The sequence below is a fragment of the Sander vitreus genome, chromosome 7, assembly GCF_031162955.1.
Source record: "Sander vitreus isolate 19-12246 chromosome 7, sanVit1, whole genome shotgun sequence".
Classification (NCBI taxonomy): Eukaryota; Metazoa; Chordata; class Actinopteri; order Perciformes; family Percidae; genus Sander; species Sander vitreus.
Genome location: NC_135861.1, coordinates 16,643,315 through 16,667,386, shown reverse-complemented (window position 1 = coordinate 16,667,386; position 24,072 = coordinate 16,643,315). Strand labels below are relative to the sequence as shown.

At 42.2% G+C, this 24,072-nt stretch overlaps 1 protein-coding gene across 4 annotated transcripts in view; it reads left to right on the top strand.

Moving 5' to 3' along the window:
- Positions 1–24,072, top strand: part of arhgef25a (Rho guanine nucleotide exchange factor (GEF) 25a) — a 45,201-nt gene that overhangs the window by 18,814 nt on the left and 2,315 nt on the right. For all 4 annotated transcript variants that reach the window (XM_078254988.1, XM_078254987.1, XM_078254990.1 and 1 more), the window contains 14 exons: positions 11,498–11,805; positions 12,301–12,411; positions 16,037–16,161; positions 16,930–16,996; positions 17,406–17,509; positions 17,784–17,853; positions 20,077–20,166; positions 20,782–20,874; positions 21,344–21,394; positions 21,503–21,580; positions 21,710–21,901; positions 22,153–22,333; positions 23,231–23,454; positions 23,693–23,827. In XM_078254988.1, coding sequence (XP_078111114.1) covers positions 11,498–11,805; positions 12,301–12,411; positions 16,037–16,161; positions 16,930–16,996; positions 17,406–17,509; positions 17,784–17,853; positions 20,077–20,166; positions 20,782–20,874; positions 21,344–21,394; positions 21,503–21,580; positions 21,710–21,901; positions 22,153–22,333; positions 23,231–23,454; positions 23,693–23,827 — 1,829 coding nt within the window. The remainder of the gene's footprint in view (positions 1–11,497; positions 11,806–12,300; positions 12,412–16,036; positions 16,162–16,929; positions 16,997–17,405; positions 17,510–17,783; positions 17,854–20,076; positions 20,167–20,781; positions 20,875–21,343; positions 21,395–21,502; positions 21,581–21,709; positions 21,902–22,152; positions 22,334–23,230; positions 23,455–23,692; positions 23,828–24,072) is intronic.

The following is a 24,072-nucleotide window of genomic DNA, read 5'->3' as shown; positions in this document are numbered from 1 at the left end:
TTACTGATTTGGAATATGAACACCAAGTGAAGCATTAAGATCATTCCTGGGGCTCCTCTTCCCTTTGTTTCTCTCTCTCTCTCTCTCTCTCTCTATCTCTCTGTCTCAGACTGGTCAGCATACAGCCAGTCAGACGGTTATTAATTATGTTTTCTTCCCTTTTCATTTCACCATCTCCTTTTTTCACAGTTCATTCTCCTTTCCTTTTTGCTCTACTAAATGGCCTTGCCCTGACATATTTCCAGGGTTCCAATGCCCCTCTCCTCCTATATCTCCCACTTTCTTCCCCTCTCTTTTTTCTCTTCCTCTGGGCTCTGTTTGTAAATGTGCTGAGGAGAAGAATGAGGGAAAAAATTATGAAACACAGGAGTGCATTCCATACCTTGTTTAGAAAGAATTCTCCTACAGTGCAGAGGGGGAGAGGAGCCACTTCCCCCTGTGATTCTACCCCCTCACTTTCAGACCATATGGCTCTTTTCATGTCTGCAGTCTTTAGGGGTGTCAATGACATTTTTTCTTAATCTATTAAAACAATTATTACTCTTGTTGTACTCATTCTCTCGTATGTTCTGTCAAATTCTAACTGTGCTGTAAAGAAGTAACTTTGAGTTGTGCAGCGTTGTGTTGAAGAAGTGAGCTTGAGCTTTGACTACAATTCAGAGGAGCTGAGGATGCTGAGTCTATATTTACTGACCCTGAGAACAACTGCCTGTTATGTCTGGTAGAGGTTACCTTGTTCTTAATCAAATTTACAGTTAAAACAGTGGATGTCAGGGCCCAACCAGTATGCAACCAGTATGTTAAAGGCAGCCCTGAACCCTTTGGTTCCACTGTAACTAGAATATTGAGAATTACTGTTGTTTTGACTTCTGACCTGAATCCACCCTCTTGTTCGTGTTTCTGTAACCAGAGACACGTTGTACAAGTTGTTTTAGTATCCTAAGTATTACTAAATCAAGAAATTCATTAAGGGTAAATCAAGACTAAAACATAGCTGACCTAACTTCTTGGCTCTGTTCACTCCAGCAGAAAATCTGTGTCTTGTGGGCGGCTGTGGCTCAGGTGGTAGAGTGCTCGTCAACCAATCGGAAGGTCTGTGGTTCAATCCCTGGCCCTGCAGTCCCATGTCGAAGTGTCCTTGGGCAAGACACTGAACACCGAATTGCTCCCAATGCTGTGCCATCGGTATGTGAATGTGTGTGAATGTTTATCTGTACGGCAGCCTCGGCCACAGTGTATGAATGTGTGTGAATGGTTCCTGTACTATGTAAAAGCGCTTTGACTAAGTCGTTATATAAATACAGTCCATCTTGTGAAAGAGTAGTAGTTTGTCTGGGAAAGTCAGTGAAAGAAAAAGATAAAAGAAAACATTTCCAACGGCTCCCTGCTCCCTCCCTCCCTGTCTCTGTTAGCAAGATTGATCTGTCTTCCTCTTCTTTGTCAACAGACGCCATTGATTGTCAGTTGTCAGCAGGTAACATTGATCTATACTACAGATACACAGCTCTTAGTTCAGAGATAGCCACCAGCTAATCTATTTTGGCTAATACTTTAGGTTTAAAATCAGTCTCGGTGGCCTAGTTGTTAAAACAAAAGACTACATATAACTGTTGACACAGAATGTCTGTCTCTCTCTCCTTATATTTCCTGTTCCATCTTCACTGTACACTATCTAATGAAGGCAAAATGCACCCCCAAATCTTTCCAATCATATTTTTTCTATTTGTGCAACTGCCTAACTCAATGAAGCAGCAAAACTAAGACGACCGTAGCTATAATGGATAACAAATGGATTTTGCGTATTCATAAGACACCCTCTTAGCCATATGGAGAGCTCTTGCTCCAAATGCGGGATTTCATCTGAAATGGACAAAAGCTGACAAGTGCAGATGGTTTTCCTGAATTTGGAATTAGCTTTTCAAAGGCATTTATTGTTGCACAGCATTGTTTTACAAATAAGGCATGAAAACTTAGTGACTTAGTGGTGTGTTGTTGGATGTGAGCATAGGTGGGTCCATCTGCAGGCTATTTCTGCCTGACACACCTCCGACTGTGCCATTGTGCTGGCTGCAGGGTCGTCAGCCGGGAGCCACCTTTCACTGATGTTTCTCTCCTTTAATCCTGGAACATCTCAAGGTGGTGGAGCAGGGACGTCTTCCTGCCGCCCCCTGCAGCCAGCCCTTGGATACTTGCTTTCCCCATACCTTGTCCTTTCTTCTGAGCCAGAGCCAGATGGTTCCTTGTTCTCCTTCTTCAGCCAGGTCTTTAAGAGTCTTCCTTAGCTTGGAGCCTGTGATCCCAAGAGACTTCAGGAACCGCTGGGTAGATGTTCCAGTGTAGCCTCTGCACCCAACTTCCACTGGATAAATGAATGCCCTCCACCCTGCTTGTAAGCACACAGCTGCTGTATAAATAGTCATGCAAATCATTTGCTAATTATTCCACTTTTTGTGTTTGCCACAGACAGGCATGTGTGTGTGTGTGTGTGTGTGTGTGTGTGTGTGTGCAAACATGTCTTGCTGATGGCTAATCTTTTGTCCGGCTGTTGCCCACTCTCTCTTTCCCTAATGGGTTTCGTTGCTAAGGCGATAAGAGTGGGGAGAGGTGTAGAGCCGTTGAAAAGAATGAGAATGTGTGTCTGGAAAGCCCATTAAGTCTGACTGAGTATATATGTACCAGGGCATCTTTACATCCGCAGGTCAAGACACAGTGTGCCAGATGCTAGCATGAGAGCTACACTTAGCTTTTTGTGGTTTCAAAACGCGACCCACATCAACAGTATGTCCAGTGGTGTAAGGTAGTTATGATGGGCCCAACACGCTATTCTATGAAGGTAAATATGGTGCAAAATGCGAGAGCTCACACACACACACACACACACACACACACACACACACACACACACACACACACACACACACACACACACACACACACACACACACACACACACACACAGGTGCAAAATGTAACCTTTCAGGGCCCCAGTGCAACTGTACGGCCTGTACTATTTATTTATTTAACACTTTACGGTAAGCTAATCATTCGTTACTCTTTCAAAAACAGTAACTAATCATTAACTACCTATTTTTTTGTGTACTTTATTGTAAAGTGTTACCAAGACATTATTGTATGTGATGCTACATTTGCAGAAATTAAGTTCAGGAAGTTCAAAGAAATCCTACCTTAAATTCACATCTGGCTCGTTTAGGTATATATGGTAGTTTTGGCTATGTGCAGTTCAGAGAAGTGACCTTGTATACAGCCTCTGTGAAAAACATAAGAGCCCAGAGCCCAGAGGTGAGAGGACTAGAGCTCTTGGGCAGACTGGGGCCAGGAGGAGAGGCTCCACGCCCCCACAGCCCAGCAGGCTCTATGCTTGGTCTCCAGCTCTCCTCACAGGCCTCCTGACTCCAGACTGGCACTGCCACAGCTGCCATATGGAATCACAATCTGTTTTAATTTGCTCTGCTTTCAGCCACCTCAGGCTTACCTAATGGCAGACGTGTTTACCCCTAAACAGAAGTGTGAGCCACTCTCTCACTTTTTTCTTTTAGAAAGAGTGTGTGTGTGTGTGTGTGTGTGTGTGTGTGTGTGTGTGTGTGTGTGTGTCCAGATAATCATAGTGATGATCAACAATATCCAGTGTGTGTGTGTGTGTGTGTGTGTGTGTGTGTGTGTGTGTGTGTGTGTGCGTGCGTGTGTGTGCGTGCGTGCTGCTGCTAAAGAGTAGGTAGTGTTGATCACTATGATTATCACACACGCACACACACACACACACACACACACACACACACACACACACACACACACACACACACACACACACACACACACACTAAAACACAGTGCCATGTAGACACAAGGTCATGTAAGTGGTATGAAGTATTAGCTCCAAGGTGCACTAAGCACAAGCTGCAACATTAAAGTGATGTACACATTAAAAGCAGGGTTGGTAATGTTGAAAAGCTAGCACGATTTGAAAATAGCATTTAGGGACCTTGGGGCTCCGACCCACAGAGAGACGTGCACAAGCACTGCTGCTTCAGAGCAGAGTGGAGAAAGGGCCCCAATTTTACTTCATGTGATTCTATTTACTTCAAAATAGATTATTTTGAAATGGGCCATTCTGTATATTTTAATGCTAACAGGCTACTTTTGTACTTTTTCTTAAGTACACTTTTGAAGGCTTTTAATTGTAAAGTATTTTTACACTGCTGTATTGCTGCTTTTACCTAAGTAAAAGCATCAAAACTTCCTCCACCACTGCCATTCAGTCATCTGTGATACAGCCTACTTGACAGGACATCTGTCTTGCTAAATTCTTTGTCAGATCACAATGAGCAGAGTAAATATTCTGTGCCAGGATACTTGATGAAAGCCTCAAGCTGAAAGATCAAGTCTTTGCTCATCTGCTGCTTCTGACAAAAAGTACTGCAGGAGTTACAGAAAAATGAACACCTGTGTGTGATTTTCTTATCGCTGTATGCTTTGGCAGCGCAACATATCCAGATTCATACCGACCTTTTAATGAATCCTCTTTCTTCCTAATCATCAAAACTCTGTTCTTACTATGAAAACATTGTTCTGTGCAGTCATAATAAATGTATTACACGCAGTGGTTTAATCCTTGATTATTATTGGTCAATCACAGCATTCTGTGGTCTGCTACTTTTATGTACTGTATAACCAGACAGATCATAGACTCTGGTGGGCCATTTTTAAATAAAAATAAAAACCGTTTTTAAATCAATATTTGTCGCTAAACTAATCAGCCGTATTATTAGCAGGATAATGTAGAGTGAGCCGGTCATCATTGTGAATTAGAACCCCGTCAGGGCGATGCAGGACCCCGATGTGAAGCGGAGGGTTCATCAGCCTCAAGGGGTTCATTACATTATCCCTCTATTATTGCTCCATTATATCCATTATTCCTACATCATTGCTCTACATTACCATTAAATTCAACCCAATTGTCGGACATTGTGTTAGAGACACAAACACTGATGTGAGTCAAAATAGTTTGAGACACACACAGCATGGTGGGAACGCTTGAGAGTCAGCAACTCTCATTTTTTGTCGTGCTGACAAGGACTGATTTTGAGGTGGCTCATGACTCAATAGTGATCAATAATGTTTACTCCAAGCACAGCATGGGAAAACTAAATGTTACGATTTGTCATGTCAATGAGTAGACATCAATCAGTCACACACACTTATAGAGGAGTGGTGTTATGGCTGTTAAGGTATGGAAGCAAAAAACTGCCATAAAGATTTGAATCTTATAAGCAACTGAAGACCTCAATTTGAATTTAAATACTGAATTTATAGCACTTAAATATTGTACTTTGATATTCAATCTATTTGCTTTTACATGAAGGAAGCTTCTCATCTTTTTTGAAAAATCTGGAATTGGGCTTGAGAATAAAGATTTTAAACTAAATACCTGTATTACAAACTTGGGACGTGGAGTTGTGGGCATTTACTAGGCAGGCAGAGTCTAATGAAAGACACATTGTATTATTGGAAATGTAAGAGTTTAGAGCTTGATCCACACTAGACAATAGAAGTCAAAATATCTCGCTCTCTGCCTCTTTGATTTTCAAAAATGAAATTTACAGTGTCTCCATATTCTCATGTTTCTTAAGAGAAAAAAGGCAGATGCTGCCTGGAACTTGGCAAGTCTCTCTCTGAATGGTTCTGGAGGAATGTCTGGAGTTTTCAGGCCCAATAACCACAAACATGGTTCCAGTTGCACACTGCCAGGAGCCTGTTGCTGCAGCAGCTGAGGAAAAAACTAGTGTCTGCGGTGAGACTGTCTTCTCATGCCGATGCGTCCTTTTTTTGTAACAAAGTAAGATTCAGTGCAAAGTAGCTGCTGCAGGATTGATTGAAACCTCGGTTGAGATGGAAGCAGCAGCTATGACGTAAATGCACAACCTTCGCCACTTGAAATACATCGCTCTACTCATGTTGACCTGGTTTTGACTGTCAATGGCACTAGTGGTGGTTAAGATATATCTATCACTGAGGGCTGTTTCATAAGCTCTCATCAGGTAAAGTGTCTGAATCCCTTTCACATTGTTCCATAGACAACAGGATTAATGCCAACGTCGTCTATTCAGGACTGTTTTTTGAGACTGCTTTGATGCTTTACACTGATGAAAAATAGGCCACATAGTCTGGCTGAGAGGGCTGATGCAGAGATCGACCCTGATGGCTTGTTTATATGTCACTTGACTGTGACTACTGCTTATTTTCTTCTGTGCTCCTGGAATCACAGCAGCGTGTGTACATGTGTGTCTGCATGAACTAGGTCAGTAGGAGGACAGGAAATCTCTGTCCAGTTGTCTGACTGCAATGTGTCTCTCCAAAAGTTAATGCATGCAGATACACTCACATCTAACACACAATGATGACAACTGTTGCGCTTCTGCATACTTGTTCATGTTTCTAAATTGCTTATATGCTCTCAAGTATATTTAAAAGGCAGCATGTGCCCTAATCACCCTCCATCCCTTCTTCTCTTCAGAGTCTCTTCTCTATTCTCACTCAAGGTTTTAGCTTCATCTGGCATTTGTGCTGAACCTTCATTTGCTGCTTGCTTAAATCATTAATAATTCTCTCTTAGCCTCTCCCTCTTATGCTGTTCATTCAAATATTCACTGGAAAAATGTATCAACTTGATAAATTTCAGTAGTACTGTCAAAGTCACCACTAGAGAAGAGAAGAGAGGTTTTCTAAGTATATTTTTATTTGCTCCTGTGTCACTGTCAAGCTTGTGCTGGCCTCAGCAGCTTTGGAGCAGAGCAAGGCATTGCATCAGAGGAGAGAGTTGTGTGTCCTCATCCCAGGACAGGAGGACCCAGCCAAAACCTAAAAAACACTGCAGTGCAGAGAGGGGAAGAGCGGGTTAAGTGCAAAAGAGGTGGCGCAGTAAAAAATAAAGTGTGGGCATGTTGTCAAAGGGATGCAGTCAAGATGAAGAGGAAGGAAAAGGGGAGGACAGGAGAAATAGATAACAGCCAAGTGCCAGGATTTATTAATCAGAAGCAGCACAAACTACTACACATTAAACAGCCTAGGGCTAACAGGGTGAAATATAATGATAAAAAAGTGAAAGCCAAGATAGGAGGCAAAAATTCAGGTTCAAAAGTCGTCTTTTTATTGAGAATTACTGCTGACAAGTATACAATAAGATCTTAAATGTTGCCTTGTAATATGTAGAAGTTCATCAGAGGACAGTTAAAGGGTTTCCGGTCATATCCTCCAGGTTCTAAGTGCCTCATGGTCTCACAGGTCTATCAGTCTGCACATCTGAGTGCCTGGGTGCAGCCCAGGTCCTGCTAGTTGATGGGAAGAGTGTCCATTTCCTCTGAGTATGTGAAATGTAATATACAAGTAGATCCTGAGCTGAAGTGCATAAGGTGGGAAAGGCAATGAATGAGAGATAGAGAATAAAGGAGATAAGCATGGTGTTGTGTTGCGAGCGATGACTCAGGCGGGCGTCTGGTGCCTATGTGTTGACCGCGGCACTCTCAGAACCCCGGGGTTGTAATCTATGAGGTGCTGGCATTGATTGGCACCTCGAAGAATCTCTAGACTCAGCTGGATGTTTTGACATGTTTGGCACCGTGATGACCAGCAGGTCGCCTGCCTCTGATGTGCCGTGTGTTGTTTACTATGACAGATGACACTGAAAGCTAATATCACAAGTGAACAGTCTGCAGCCACACATTTGGACAGCTACCCTGAAGAAATGTGCATATGTCATTTTTGTGTATGTGAAAATGTGTGGGCACCTTCATTTCTGTCTGTATGTGTGCATTGGTGGAGTCCAGTGATGCCTAAATGCCCATATGGTCCCAAGAGGCTGTAGGATTGACAGAGAGCTCCAGAGTGGAGCAGCTGTGAACAAGTTTGCTCCATTACAGCCAACGCTTTAAGCCTGATTTGTTGGCTCAGCAGCACTCACTTATCAACTGATCAATAAAGGGAAGTTGTACCAAACTTCTTCAAGGGGACCAACACTTACAGCACATCCATCCACATCATCCATCTAGAAACATGGTGTGCTTTGCCTGTGTGATTTGTCCGTATTTTCTTTGCCCTTTAGTTTTCTCTTTCAAACATAAATTGCAGGAAATATGTATATTTTATTCAATCATATCCAAATCAAACCTTTGTGACCTTCATGAGGATATTGCATCTGATGTTTTCCCTTTCCACATGACTGGGAAAGCTGTGTCGCAGATAAGCACTGGATAATTCAATTCAGCTGCAACTAAATTAAAAATGTTCAATTTATAAGCAAAAATGCTTGATGGGTTCCACTTTTCAAAATTGATGTTTGCTTTTCCTTGTCTTACATTAAAGAAAAGAATATGTTTGGGTTTTAGACAAATCTCTGACCCAAGAAGACATTTGACTTGCCTTGGCTTTATACCAAATAATTTATCACTTTATCGAGACAACAATCATTAGATTAATCGATAAAGAAAAAAAGGAGCTAATCGTTAATTGCAGTTCTAAAATGATTCGATCAGACATTGAGTCAAAAGCTTGATTTAGTGCAAGAAAACGTGATTATGGATAAATGAAGCATAGGCTACCTAAATTAGACTCTCTTAAGTTGCCCTCTCAGGCGATGAGTACTGTCAAACTTAACTATTGTCAGTGAACAGCATCAAGAAAGAACCTGGAACAACTTTGCAGCACTCAGCTCTAAAGTTACATGGTACAGCAACTTTTTGGGTGAGCTTTCCACCTGGCCTCCGCTCAGCCTTTCAGACAGTGAGTGGGCGACTGGTGAAAGCAGCATTAAATGATCATCACATATTGGGCTAGCTCAATGCAATCATGTTGCCCTGTACCTTCAACTGTTAATTATTGCAAGCACATAAACAATAGTCAAGTTGCATTAACAAAATCAGCCTGGGTAATCTTTTCTTAGCAGCGCCATTATTGAGATGAATGTCACTGGGCATTATCAGCATGCGGCAAGACAGAGGGAGAGTGGGAAGAATTTCTTTCCCTAATTTTCTCTGTGTAGGTGTATAATGGTATCAACTCATCTTATCTTGCTATGTGTAGGGAGAGTGGTGGCATGTTGCTCTGAGGGGAAGCTCATCATCTCCCTCTGTGTTTTACAGTTTTCTTAGCTGTTAATGATGTACCTGTAGTGGCTTAAGGTTTCATAACAATACAGAGATGTACAGGGTTAACAGGGAAGACCAACGCATATGCACAACGTTCAGTAGGGGATGTGCAGGGTTGCCATGGTGACTAAAACAAGTAAATTATGCACACTCTGCACGTTGTAAATCTGTACATTTGACAGAGCCACTGTCATTCTGATGTAGAGTCTCAAATCATTATCTACACTGCTGTCTCCACTCACTGTTAATTGCTTCCAGGCACAGAGAGGGTGTCAGCCTCCCCCCCCTTTAATTTTTTTGTGATATAAGCTATCTCAGCAGATGTCTGTAGCTGGTTAGAAACCGCGTTACTGTGGCTGTGTCTCTGCACTGTGACCCCTAAACTGTGGCCTGACTGAACCACAGCAGGGGACACTGGGAAACACAAACCTCTAGGCCTGGCCCTTGTTAGAGGTCAGAGAGGCTGGGGTTGGGGTTATCACATGTGCTCAGCATCATTTTCACACCCTCTCTCTTCCCTCTAGCTGGGGACCCTCAGAGATGGTTTATGCTTTGCCTCAAGCTTTTTTTCTTTTTTTTAATCTAAATACCGTAGCTTTCAGATGCATTTCAATATCCTATTGTCTTCTACAACTAAGACACTTCACATAGGGCAGAGGCCCTGAACTAAGACTTCTGCTCTTTTGTTACTGTGTATGGACCCATCCAGTGTTTGTTCAAAGATTCTGTCTATTCCCTGCAGGTTTTAGCCATCTCCCTTCTTTGTTCCCCTCTCTGCTCCTTGTCTCTTCCCTCTGTCCAACCCCCCATCCTGCCAGGCGCAGATCTCCTTACACTCTCCAGCCTTTCATGTGGATTGGGGTGGGAGGAGAGGATGGGGAAATTGGCCACACTGGGATCCCACACTGTGGTGAAAATACACAGACAAGTTAAAGGTTATTTGTTAGCAGCTAGGATCCATAAACACTGCATTTTACCTACATGTGTGTGGACTGGCAGCAATGTCATGTCATGAGTGTGAGTTGTTTTGCTCAGAGGTTAGCCATTTCTCAAACACTGACTGTGCAGAGAATAGGAGATTTTTTCACGGCTCATTTTACAGTACAGTGGCTACAATTGCATGTCTGAGGGAAAGTAATTCAATGAATAAAGTGTGGAAAAGCTCATTCGCTTCAAGTATGAAAACTGAGGGAGATTATGATTTTATTCTTGCTTTGCCTTTGAAGACGGTACAGTCAGAAAATGGGCTATGCTGTGTGTCAGTGTGGCTCCTGCAGTCTCTGAGTGCTGTGATAAGATCTTCCTCTGTGGCTCACATAAGGAACACTGAAATGAGGTCAGTGTTGTCATCTTATGAACATTGTGCATAACAAATTCACAAACTCGATAATGGCTTTTCTTAGAAACTAAAGGCCATTAAGTTATCAACTTTGTCACGTTCAGCTGACAGTGGTGTGAAATAGCAGCTGTATTTAAACAATAATCAGCATTGAGTCTTAGCAGGAGAGAGTGTCTCTCCATCTGTAAGAGAGTGGTGATCAAGGGTCGGAGGTCGGGTCGAGGGCAAGAAGATGGATCGATGGGGAGGCCTGACTTGCATTTGCACACAACAGATACAACACTCCAGACACACGGCTCAGAGGAAGAGCTATCTCAGGACTGAGGAAGGGGCGGTCAGGTTGGGTGGATGAAGCAGGATGGGAATGGGGGACAAGACAGAAAAAACAAACAGTCCCAAGCAAGGATCTTCCCTTCTACAAAGGCTTAAAGTGGATGTCCGGTTCCAGCTTGCCCCCCCCAGCTCACTTCCCATGTCCTCCTGACATCACTGTGCAGCAGCCAGCCTGCAACCAGATTGGAGTATTTTTCACATTCACCATTCTGACCTCTGCTGTCTGCCTTGCATCAGCGTGTGTGCTGGTCATGTGATTCGATGCACAGCAAGAACATAAAAACCTTGGTCTTCATGACATAAACAGAACAGTGCGTCTTTTATGGTGTGGCTGCACAGCTGTGTTTGAAGAGGAAGGCTATTTATATATCCACCCTTTGTTTTATTTCTCCTTTTACGTCCTCCATCACCTCTCACTGACCAGCACAACGGCCCTCATTTAATACTCAATCAATAGTTCTATTGCCTTAAACAAAATGTTTTTGTCCATAGATGAATTGATTAATTTACTGTGCAGGTCTGAATGTAGAGACTCAGGATGTGCTCTGCCCTTTGACCCATTAAACTCATATTTCTCAGTTCTCTACCTCCACATTATTGCTTCCTCAGGCACTCATCGTTTTACCAATAACCTTCTGCTCTCTCTCTCCCTACCGCTTCTCTCCAGACTCATACTCGGCAGCAGGCAGCGAAGGCAGCATCTCCACCTCTGTGGCGTCACTGCCCCCGCCGGCATCAGGCAGCTCGGCCCCCAGCTCCCCGGGCTCTAGACGCTCTGTGAGCACGCTGAAGAAGTGGCTCACGAACCCTGTCCGCAAACTCAGCGTCGGGGCCACCGCCAAAGTGGAGCGTCAGGTCTGCAAACTTGAGGGAAAGCCTCCACCTCTTCCATCCCACAGCCACAGCCAGGATCTGAGCAGTCCCCCGAGGCCTGACGAACCTTTCCCCATCCTGCCCGTCACGCACAGAGAACTGGTGAGAAGTGAGAAGTTGTAACGAGGATGTACCTTTTTATTTTCTGAACTAATCAAACAAGGCCTTGTGCTTCAAGTTCCCTTTTACACATTTAAGACGAACCACCACCTCATTAGTAAAGTCATTATTTGAAATTATCACAAGGCCTTTGTATAAACTGGCTCTGAAGTAAACATGCAAAGCTTAAGTCTTATATAAATAGAAAACTAAAGCCAACATCCTGACAGTGGCTTGTTTACACTGGGTAGCTCAAGAATATTAGTAGTTTAATGTAGAGTTGATTCACAGAGAATCATGGCAGGTGGCGATGCTGTTACATAACAGCAGCACTGCTGGCTCATCCTGCAGCAACTCATGCCACCATGTTCTGTGATTCATGTGCTCTCTTTTGCCATTGAGCCCGAATGTATGTGCATGCTACAGACATTTTGCATCATGTAGATATTGTGTAATTCTGACACTGTGGACTTGTGTCTGTCGGTCTGTGTGTTCCAGGAGTGGAAAGATGGCCTGGCAAGCCCTGAGGACCTGTCACCGGCTACACTACAGTCCCCCAGCTACATAACGGACTCGCTGATTGGCTGCATGTCACTGCCAAACAACCAGGTCTGACACCATCTAACCTGTATCTGTCACTACATATTATTTTTGTATCATAGAAATAATATCAAGCAGAGCTGGCTTAAATACAAGTAGTGATTTTTGACAGGATGCCAGACTACTTGAGTGTACCCCTTTGGCTATGATGAGATTGAAACTATGAGGAGTTAATGCACCTATGGTTCATTTTAGCTGCCAGTTCACTGTAGACAGTAGCAGTAATATTCGCAGTAAGGACCAAGCCTCATGTTGAGGTGACATCAGTACTGTTTGTCTCCGTGGCACTGCAGCCAGATCTGGAAATGATCTCTACTGCTTCTGGCAGAGTTCAACTATCAAGCAAAACAAACAGATGCACACAGGAGCGCCGCTTTCTGCAACCACACACACACGACCACAAATGCAAAGATACAGCATATAGACCATATGGACATACACATGTAAAGATATCTAAATTAATACAAGGCTCTCTCAGAGCAGATCGATGCCAGAGGACCAGAGGGCAGAGCTTGACAGTGACCTGTGTGATACATGACTCACATTCAACATGTTACAAAAGGATATGCCTGGAGTCTCCACGCATATCCTCCAGGCTGGAGATAAATAGGATATAGCACAAAACGGCAGATGTGATGAAAGATGACTCCGCTTCTGTGAGCTGACAAAGAACGCTGTGTGTGCACATACGCTTTCATTTCTCCATCAAACACTCCGAGTCAGTTGCTTGTGGCAAAGGAATGTCTTAAGTCGAGTATTTACAGAGACCCTTTTGCTGCGAGATGGAAAAATGGCAGAAACTGGGATTTGCTGGAGCAGCAGTAATATTGCATGAATCACCGGTGCCTGAGCCCTATCAATACACAGTAAAACAATAATGATATCTGAGCTTGTGGAGTGTCTCCTGTTGGTGAATCAACACCAGAGCACTTATATCCTAATTTCGGTCTCAACAACAAATAAAAAGCCATTAATATGATTACATCAGAGGGATAAGGTCAGTGCTTTGGTGTTTTTACTGCCAATCTTTGGAGAGAGAGAGAGAGAGAGAGAGAGAGAGAGAGAGAGAGAGAGAGAGAGAGAGAGAGAGGAAGTAGAGAGATTGAATAATGTAGGTCAGTCATTCCTGAGCTGTGGTTTTCGTCTCTGTACCCCACCTTTAATGGCCTCATGTCCGGTGTTGTACGCATTGTTGTTTTTCGTCTTTTCTTCACACCGTTGTCTCTAATCTCACAACCACAGCGGAACATAGTTTTTGATGAAATGCTTCTATTGACAATGGAAAGTTCCTGTAATTGTATGTCAGCAGTTAAATTAGACGTGGTGTCAAAAAGGAAGCCAGAACTGCAGATCACAATATTTATTAAATAGTGTTTCCTGAGGAACAGTTTGTACAGTCTGTCATCTCGACCCACAGTTAAAAAATATATATCTTAGAAGCAGTTTCTCTGTAAAACATTAAAAGAAATGGTGAAAAGAAATGAATGGTGTTGGTATTGTGAGATCTCTTCAAAGCCCAATCCTTTGCTTTGCGTCACTCGCAACGATGCAATCAAATTGCAGTTTTCAGCACTTGAGACCTGTATTCCTCCTTGGCACAGTACCATACCTTTTGATTTGCTTTCATGTTTAAGTATTGATGGGCCCTTTGAATTGTCTGCTCCACCTCAAGAATTAGAAATTGCTGATGCCACTACTGGAAACTTGAAAACACATCAGCTTCAAGCATCAGCAGATATTCCTGTGTATGATGAAAAACATCACATGTAAAGAGTATAATTTCTTTTTATAAAAATGTCTTTAGTATCACTTTAATACTGCTGATTTGCTGCACTTATGTGTTCTAACAGTAAGTCCCTAAAGGAGCTATGCAAAACTTGTATAACCATATGACTTGAACATTGTGCTCTATGACAACATAGAAAACAGCAAAAGCATTCTGCTATTGTACAACCCTGTACATATTTTTGACATTTTGTTGATTTCCCTTACTTAAGCTTAAAATGTTATGACCCATACACTTTTTCAGATTTTGAGAAAAAATAATGTTACAACCTCGTTCTTGATTGATGAAATTCTTGATTTGATGAAAAAAAATCCTACACAAAAGCATAACTTCAGCTTTTACTCAAACTGTTTTTCATGGCTTCTGAGTAGCAAAACAAAATTTGCAACAGAGGGAGACAGGGGGGAATTTTTCCTGTGGGCTTTGGCACGGCACATCTGGAAGTGATCAGGGAGCCGGAGCCATGGAGACCTGTCGGCCAGGCTGAAGCACTCCTAGCAGGGCAAGATTGTCTGGGGGAGCGGGGGTCTTTATGGAGCCTCTCTGTCTCTCCCTCTATACTTAGCTACGTTTTGTCTCTTTCATTCTCTCTCTCAGATCCCTGTGACAGAATAGAATGCTCACAACTTGTAGAGAAAGTTTATTATGGAGATGGCAGGTGAACAAATTGAGCTAGGCCAGAGAGGAAAAGGAGAACGTTCCATAGCTTTTCCATTTGCTTATATGTCTATCTTTCCAATCTTTTTTTTTATTTCTCCATGGGGCAGCCGCCTGCCAGGGGGAGTCTGAGGGATTGGCTATATGTCTGTGGTGTGAGCAGGTTTGTGTATGTGTTTAAGATGTGGAGGTTCTGCTTGACTAGGACAATGGGACACAGGGATTTAGGTGAAGACAGACGGCTGCTTTACACAGTCAGGAGAGAGTAAATAGTAAAAGAAACGGCTGAGCAGCATGGCTAAAAATAAAGGGAAAGAACTTTGTAAGTAGATACAATTGTACAGAGAGATGGCTGTGAGTCATTGTACGACCATGTAAAGGGGATGAGTGTTCTTATTGTGCGAGAGAAATAGGTTACACAAACATGAGGGTCTTGGATCCATTGAGTTAGTGATGATTTTAGACTTTGCAGGCTTTGTTGTGGTGTACGCAATGACTGCAATGATTTGCACCAGGACCCCCACAGGAAATTATATCAATTCTAGGAAAAAGCATGAAAAGGAGGTCATGCATGAACTCAATCGATTAGATCAGAGTAACCTTGGGTTTATGCGTGCATTTCTATTTGTGGCCAATAACGCAGAAGAAGGAAACACTGGCATAGATGTTTCTTTAGTAGCTGCAGAAATTGAAAAAAGAAACCATGTGATGTATTAACATATATGTTTGAAACCTCAGGTGGCAAAACAAGAAAATATAATTTTTTAATTCACACATAAATCATAAATGTTATTGCCAGCGGGCAATCCGTAATTGTATTCCTCTTCCTCTGAAGCCAAAACTCCATCAAGAACCTTCAAAGCTTTATTTGTCATCTCATCGTCAGCTATGGAGCCTGATGCTCCTCTAACTTTGTATCTTTTAATCTCTTTCTCTCTATCTATCTGTGGCCGATGTGCACAGCACAGATCATTAACAGTGACAATCTGAATCTGATCTTATCATTCAATCTCTGTTCCTTGTGTCTCTCTGCTCTTTCTGGTCACCTTGGCAACCTGCATCATTATCATCTCTCTCCTGCTCTTTATCTCCCTTTGCTTACTTTATTCCTGGCATGATCCCCATTACTGCCACTGGACCTTTGATAAACAGTTTCTCTGTTTGTCTGTCTGTCTGTCTCTGCCTCCTCAGGACACTCAGTCCACCAGTCTTTTGCCAGATGACAGCGGCTCTGTCTTGATGGACGACACCTCCAGCCAATGGTCAGCTGCGGCTGACACTGAGGAGGAGAGGAGGAGTGCCTTAGAGAAAAGCATGTATGTGTTTTATCAATTCCATGATAATCCTCATGCTACTTGTGTCATGTTTTATAATTTCCCTGAAAGAGCTATTTAACCCAAGAATCTTGGAATCCTTATTATCCATATTTGTTGAAATGTATGCTTGCAGAAAGAAAAAAACTTACATAAAAATTACATTTGACAAAATAATCTTAACTCAAGGTTCACTATACTGTAGCTCTCCCTGGAGCTTTCAACCACATCGCATGGTCTTCATTGACGTTCCATAGGTCATCTGATGACAATTGAGCCATCTCCATGACAACAGGGCAAACTCTGTTGCCTAATGAAGAAAGTGAGGTGCAGTTAGAAGCTCTGGAAAAATCTAGTCAGTGCAGATTGAGTTAAGATATTTTATTGAAACTTTATAATTTCTTGAAAATATTATTTCCTGGGTGAGTTTCAACTTTCAAAAATATTTAGCATGTTTGCATGTTCAGCTGACTAAGACTCAAAATATTATTTATCCCAATGAAAACTGCTGTGCAGATACAGTTACACTAATTAATTTGATTTATTGAATCCAAAGTGTAGCAGTAGAACACTGTCTCCATTTCCCTGTAACTAATCACATTTCCAGGAAACCTCCTACAAAATTACAATGTGGTATCACACCCTTATTCAGGAAAAGGATAAGGAAACTAGGACCTGTAAAATAAAGAGTAACCAAGATTTTTGCAGTGTGCAAAATACATTTGGTAGTATAACTCTAACACTAATCTGGCCTCATTTGTATCTTTACAGGTATGTACTGCAGGAGCTTATTGAGACAGAGAAGCACTATGTGGTGGACCTGGGGCTCATAGTGGAGGTAAACCTCACAGTCTGCCTGCTAAGAACACACAATCTGCCCTGACAGAGAAGAGGGAACTTATTCATCCACCCAGTCTGTCAGAGAGAGCCCTAAATCCTTATCATCACAATTCCTCCAGAGTTTGGTCTGCCTCTATTTGCCATCTCCAGTCTTAAGCAGATTTTGTGAATTATTATCTTGAAGAGTATTATGTTGCAAGGCGAGCCGTCTCCCAGGTGCCTTAAATAACTGGAGATATTTTGGTTCAGAGAATAATGTTTGCCATCTGAGTGTGAATAAAAACTCAATAATAGCTGGTGTGTGATTGCTGCAGTGTGTTATAACAATCTAGGTATATTTACTGGTGTTCAGGTGTTGGCTTTTGTGGGTGTGAACAGAAGTCAGCAGCTCTGTCATTTCTTTGCAGGGCTACATGGCCACAATGCACTCCAAAGGTATGCCGGAGGACATGAAGGGAAAAGACAAGATTGTTTTTGGGAACATTCACCAAATATTTGACTGGCATAAAGAGTAAGTCCCTGATTTTTAAATACACTGGATGTATTTGCTCCAGTTGAATTGAAAGCAAAAGACAAACAGTGATTTGCAGAGTATTGTGTTTGTGGCTAAGTGGAGGACAAAGGAACAATAGGTCAAAAGACAAACCTTACCTTCCGTTTATGGAAGCTTGTGCTTGTGTGTGTGTATGTGTGTATGTGTATGTGTATGTGTGTGTGTGTGTGTGTGTGTGTGTGTGTGTGTGTGTGTGTGTGTGTGTGTTCATATGTATGTTTTCTCTTTGTAGCTACTTCCTGGGAGAGCTGGAGAAGTGTATAGCAGAGCCAGAGAGGCTGGCTCAGCTCTTCATTAAACATGTGAGTATGAACAATGTGTAGACACATGTGAATGTTGGGGGCTGGTGTTGACTTATGCATGCAATGAGTTAGGACAAGGACCCCCCCCCAGCAATGACACACACACATACACACACACACACACACACACACACACACACACAGGCACACACGCACACAGGCACACACGCACGCACGCACACACGCACGCACACACACACACACACACACACACACACACACACACACACACACACACACACACACACACGTCAGTGGATGTGTCTGGGTCTGCTTCCATGTGCTGTTTGGCGTGAGGGTATATAGAGCTAAGAAAACATGCAGAGCTCCTGTTTATTCTGTACCCCTCTCTCTCAACTAACTGCCAGCGTCTCTCCTTCCATTTCCCTGTTACTGATATGTCTTAGTCCAGGGTGTTTTTACAACAGTGCACACGGCAAACACTTGCATACACACGAGCGACACACTGGCTGATTTCCAATCTGGGCTGGTCTGGTCAGGAAGTACCAGGGAAAAAACAGCCAGAAAAGACAACATGAATAAGACGAGGAATAACAAACCCTCGGCTCAGTCTCTTTGATATGAAGGCTTTTTTTTCCCCTACCCAAAATGACGACCTACTTCTTCCTACATGTCCTGGCTCAAGAATGAGGCAAAGCGATGCACGCAAAGAAAGTGTCACTGTTAAGTATATTGTTTTTAGAATAGAAAAGAGCCTAAGCCGGTATAGGGTCACAGGGCTTTGGGGAGCAAAATTAGGTTTATGTATATTGTTTAAGTGATGGCACATGCAGACTCGGCAGACATGATGGGTAATTTGTCTGCTTTTTGTCTGAAGATAATTGAGTTAAATGTCTGTGTCTCTCTCTTGCTATATTCACTCTCCTCTGTAGCTCTTTAAACAATCAAATAAGACTCAGCCCACTGGAAAATCAACTTAAAAAGCCTGTGGGGGAATAAAGAAACTTGTTACTAAATATAAGCGTGGTGTCAAACTGTGAACACAAGCAGACTGCGAACATGGCCATAATGAAAAGCAGAAAGCCCAATCTGCTTTTAACAAGAGCTATGTTACCAATATGCAACATGTGTGCTCACACATGCAACATATAAACACATGTAAACATGCAGTCACACAAGTACAGTTGCACTCATACGTTTATGAACCCATGAAAAAGAGGAATACAAAAATCATCTTTTGGAAATTGTTCTTAATGCCTTAAAAACATGAGGAAAAATCCAACCTTTAAGGACACCAATTTTCTTTGTGAATGAATAATGTATAGTAAATAAATAAATGTTCTTCCTTAAAATACAGGGGCCATAAGTAAGTACACCCATATGTTAAATTCCCATAGAGGAAGGCAGATTTTTATTTTTAAAGGCCAGTTATTTCATGGATCCAGGATACTATGCATCCTGATAAAGTTCCCTTGGCCTTTGGAATTAAAATAGGTATAAAGTGGCACTGTATGGGGTACTTTCCATAAAATCATCTCTCTATCATCTCTTCATCAGGATGCATAGTATCCAGGATAATATGCATCCTGATAAAGTTCCCTTGGCCTTTGGAATTAAAATAGCCCCACATCATCACATACCCTTCACCATACCTAGAGATTGGCATGGTTTTATTTCAGTTAGCCTAATAGCTGGTTTGATTTGCATTCAGAGATGATCTTATGGAAAGTACCCCATACAGTGCCACTTTATACTGGATGCTGGTAGAGAGATACAGTCCATGCACAGAACACTCATATTTCACATGCAGTCGTCTTCTGCAGTGTTAAACGATGTCCATATTCAGGTGGAGCAGCTAACTGGTCTCTAGGTTACAGAGCCATGTTTCTAAGTACAGTCTAATATCGGCAGTCTCTAAAAGGCTCCGGTTACAATGAGGGTAACCTGGGTGAATTATACATAACCTAATGCTCATCTACATGTAACTCCATTGAGACTCTCAGGACTGCCACATCTGCTCTCCCATGCCAATTAGTCACAGGAGAGTAAGTGCCAACCAGACAGCGTCGGCTTCAAAGGCCCCTGCACGCTGAGACAAATCATTATTGCTCCGCTCTGAGCTTCCGCTATTGATTGTTGTTGTTTACACTCACTTTCAGGGGCATTTTTATTTATCTGTAATGCAGTGAAACGTTTTTTTCACTTTGTGGCAAATGTGTATCAAAGGTTTAACTGAATGAGTTTGTTTGGCTTGTAATGCAGGAAAGGCGTCTGCACATGTATGTTGTATACTGTCAGAACAAGCCCAAGTCAGAACACATCGTCTCAGAGTATATCGAGACTTACTTCGAGGTGAGTACCTCTTTTTTTTTCTTTGATTAATCGATCAATATTTAGTTGTTTGTCTACATGTTTGGTCTAGAAATGTCAGAAAATAGTGAAAAATGTCCATCAAAAGTTCATAAGGTCAAAGGCGACATCTTCAAATTGCCTGTTTTCCAAAACACAAAAATATAAATTTTTCAAAGATGAAAACCAGCAAATTCTCACATATCCTCATATGTGAGAATATGTAGCCTGCAAATGTTTGGGCTTTTTCCGTTATAGACTAGAATAGATAATTGATTCAGGACACACACTTGTATACTAATGATACAACGGTCACTTCCCCCTTTAGGCCTGTAGTGAATAAGCCCTTTTGTATGCATGGTGGTCCAACTGTTCCTATACTATATATTATACATGGCCATGTGGGTGTCTTTTCAGCTGACATTTATTATTCAGATTGTAATAAGTTCCTTTTCATTGACAGTAAACACAAGACTAATAGACAAACAATCCCTACACTCCCTTATCACAATCCCTGTGATAAACTATCTTAGAGGGATTAAATTGACCATTAGCTGCTGTGTTTTGTGCTGTGGCTGTCGTGTTGACTGGTGTTGTTGTGTCCGTCTCCACCGTCAGGAGTTGCGACAGCAGCTGGGCCACAGGCTGCAGCTCAACGACCTGCTCATCAAACCTGTCCAGAGGATCATGAAGTACCAGCTGCTGCTCAAGGTGAAAAGCAGCACATTGCGTTGCTGTTGATCACACACACACCAAAACCTATACGCACACACATACTGGTGTTCACTGTGCAGCTGTCTGAGACACAGCAGGGTCAGTCACGGGGTTGTTAACATACAAGCATGCACACAAACACACACATACACCCCTCTGTGCAGAAACAGTGACAACACACTGGGTGCATCGTCTGTTTAGGCTAATTTCCAGTCAGAGAGGAAGAGGCAAATTACATAATGAGATTTTTACCATAGGTTTTAACAATCATACGTAACAATTCTTTGAAGATGATCATAAAATAGTATCCCTGGAATAAAACTTTGCCTAAATCTAAAACCTTGAACTCTGGCATTCAAATGAAAGGTGGGTTCTACACCCATAAATGCTCCTCCAGATGTCCTCACCTTACTCTGAGCAGTAAACCTGGAATGCTCTGGTGATCATGCTGTGTTTATTTGAACAGGACTTCCTGAAGTATTACACCAAAGCTGGGATGGACACAGAGGAGTTGGAGGTGGGTGTCCTGATTCATAAATATAAGGTTTAAAGTGATTGTTGTGTGTGTGCAAAGATGTGCTTTTTATTACTGTTCTTGGTAACAAACTCACTTTGGTCTAAACAGAAAGCAGTAGAAGTGATGTGCTTTGTGCCAAAACGTTGCAATGACATGATGAATGTGGGCAGACTACAAGGCTTCGAGGTACGTCTCAGGAATTTAGACCATCCTTCAAAGTCTTTAATACATTTCTCATGCCAACTATTCAGCCCAAGAAAATCAAACCGTAACCACTTCCTTGGTTTGGTGTGTTTATCTTTTCTGTGGTACCAGGGGAAGATCACAGCCCAGGGAAAACTGCTCCAGCAAGATACCTTTACTGTCATAGAGCAGGACAGTGGCTTTCTGTCCCGAGCCAAGGAAAGACGCATCTTCCTGTTTGAGCAGCTGGCCATTTTCAGTGAGCCAATCGACAGGAAGAAAGGTTTCTCACTCCCTGGATACATCTTTAAGAGCAGCATCAAGGTGGGCGCCTGCTGAGCCTCAACTCAGATCAGCGACACATGATAAATAAAATACCAAAAAATGAGAAAGTACATTTTACTCCCTGGTTATGAGTTACACAACAGATTCACACCACACACCTAAATCAGCACACGTTACATAATCCCTGAGCAGGGACTTTTTATAGGCTTGCATGTGTTAGTGAGGTATTTAACAAGCAACTCGGCACGATGGACTCCTCACAGATGCTAGTCAGATGTGATATGTTGCAGGTGAGCTGCCTGGGGGTGGAGCCCAGCTTGGATGGCGATGACGCCCGCTTTGTGCTGACATCACGCAACCCTGACGGGAGTGTGGTGCGCTTCCAGTTGCAGGCCTCCTCCCCTGAGATCTGCAGGGCCTGGGTCAACGATGTGGTTCAGATCTTGGAAAGCCAGCGCAACTTCCTAAATGGTAAGTCCCAGCTGAACTCTGAAGACCAAGCCACATCCCCCTGATCCATAAATCATATTTCATCTTGTTATATTTTCCATATATTGGCTTTGTTGTCAGCTCACAGTTGAATCAGTGTTAGTTGAGATTAGTTTTTACCATGTAGTCTTGGTCTACGGAAGCCCTGCCAAAAATAAATAAAAAATTAGGGATAAAACATTTAGTCATGGTAAGTCAACATTATGAGATACTACTTCAAAATCAAAAAGAAAGTAAGGGAAATACTATTGTACATTATTTATTTTGGATCTCATAAGCAAAAATTCTACATTTTTACAAGGTATATCAAAATTTTACTTGCATGACACTGCATTAGTAGCTTTTATCTTTACTAATTTATCACCTTTTCTTCCTTGGTGGAAATGGGCTGACATATTCTTTTCTATTACTTTTACTACTGAACTCTTTGTGCAACACAGACAAAACTGTAACACTTTACTTTAACCCCCAACTAGCATTAATAAGCAGTTTACAAACATTTAATAAAATATTTAAAACACATTATAATGTAGTTGTATAAAGTAGTTGTAATTAAGAAGTATTAATTAATTACAAATCCTCCTCATAAGTGAAGGCTGGTCTATAAATAGATAATGAATGACAATATAGTATAACACACATAATAATATAAAATATGTCTTTATTGGAGAAGTTATAATTGTTGACAAATACTGTACATTAATAAACCTAAATGTCTTTATCTGCTTATAGCTACACTATATAAATCTTCATATAGTGCTTATAAAGTTGAAGTACTTACTGAAGTGTTACTGACTAAATAAATGCTGAATTCACATGATTCAATGTTTTGTAAAATACTCAATATATATTCATATTCATATCCTCTGTGTCTTTCAGCCTTACAGTCGCCTATTGAGTACCAGCGACGAGAGAGCAAGTCTAATAGCCTGGGCCGCAGCATGAGGCCCCCTCTGCCTGCTGCCAGTGCCCTGCGGCCCCACTCCTCCGCCTCTATTGACCGTCATAAGCTGCCCTCCCTTCACTCTCACAACACCTCCCTGCCCACGCTCTACCTGCCCAGCCAAGGCCAAGGACCCAGTGAGACATACTCACTGCAGGATGTAGGTTTATTTAGCTGTCTCTTTCTCTGCCCTATACTGCGACACTGTTCTGCAGTAACTGCCCACTCAAACACAGTATATTTATATTTATGAGACACTACCAGGCCTGCTTATCTCTTAAGCTTTTTTGGCTGCAGAACTGGTCCATTGCACAAATGAGATAATACAAACAACCAATGGTATTGTGTGCATGCACTACAGTGTTGGTGAGTGACCTACCTGTTGTTTGCATCTGCAGCCCACTATGGTCCAGCCATGCCCTGCTGACTCCCACACTGTTTCTCCGTCACAAGTCCAACTGGGCTTCACTGATCAGCCAAGCTGTCCAGCTGTGTCAAATGGGCTGTACACACTCACCACACAAAGTGCACAGGTAGTGTATATTCATGCATTTAGGGACTGTCTATTTAGGGGCCTTGATGTTACATTTAAAATGTATTTATTTTGCACATAGCTGAACATGGTGCTCCTGGGTTGTATAGCAGTCATTATTCAACATCAACATTGTGAAAATTAATAACAAAACAAGCCACCGGAAGCTAACCACTGGAGAAAAAATGGGCCATTGTCTAACAATAATTCCAATGTGCTCGTTAAGGTTAATTAAAAGATGAAAGA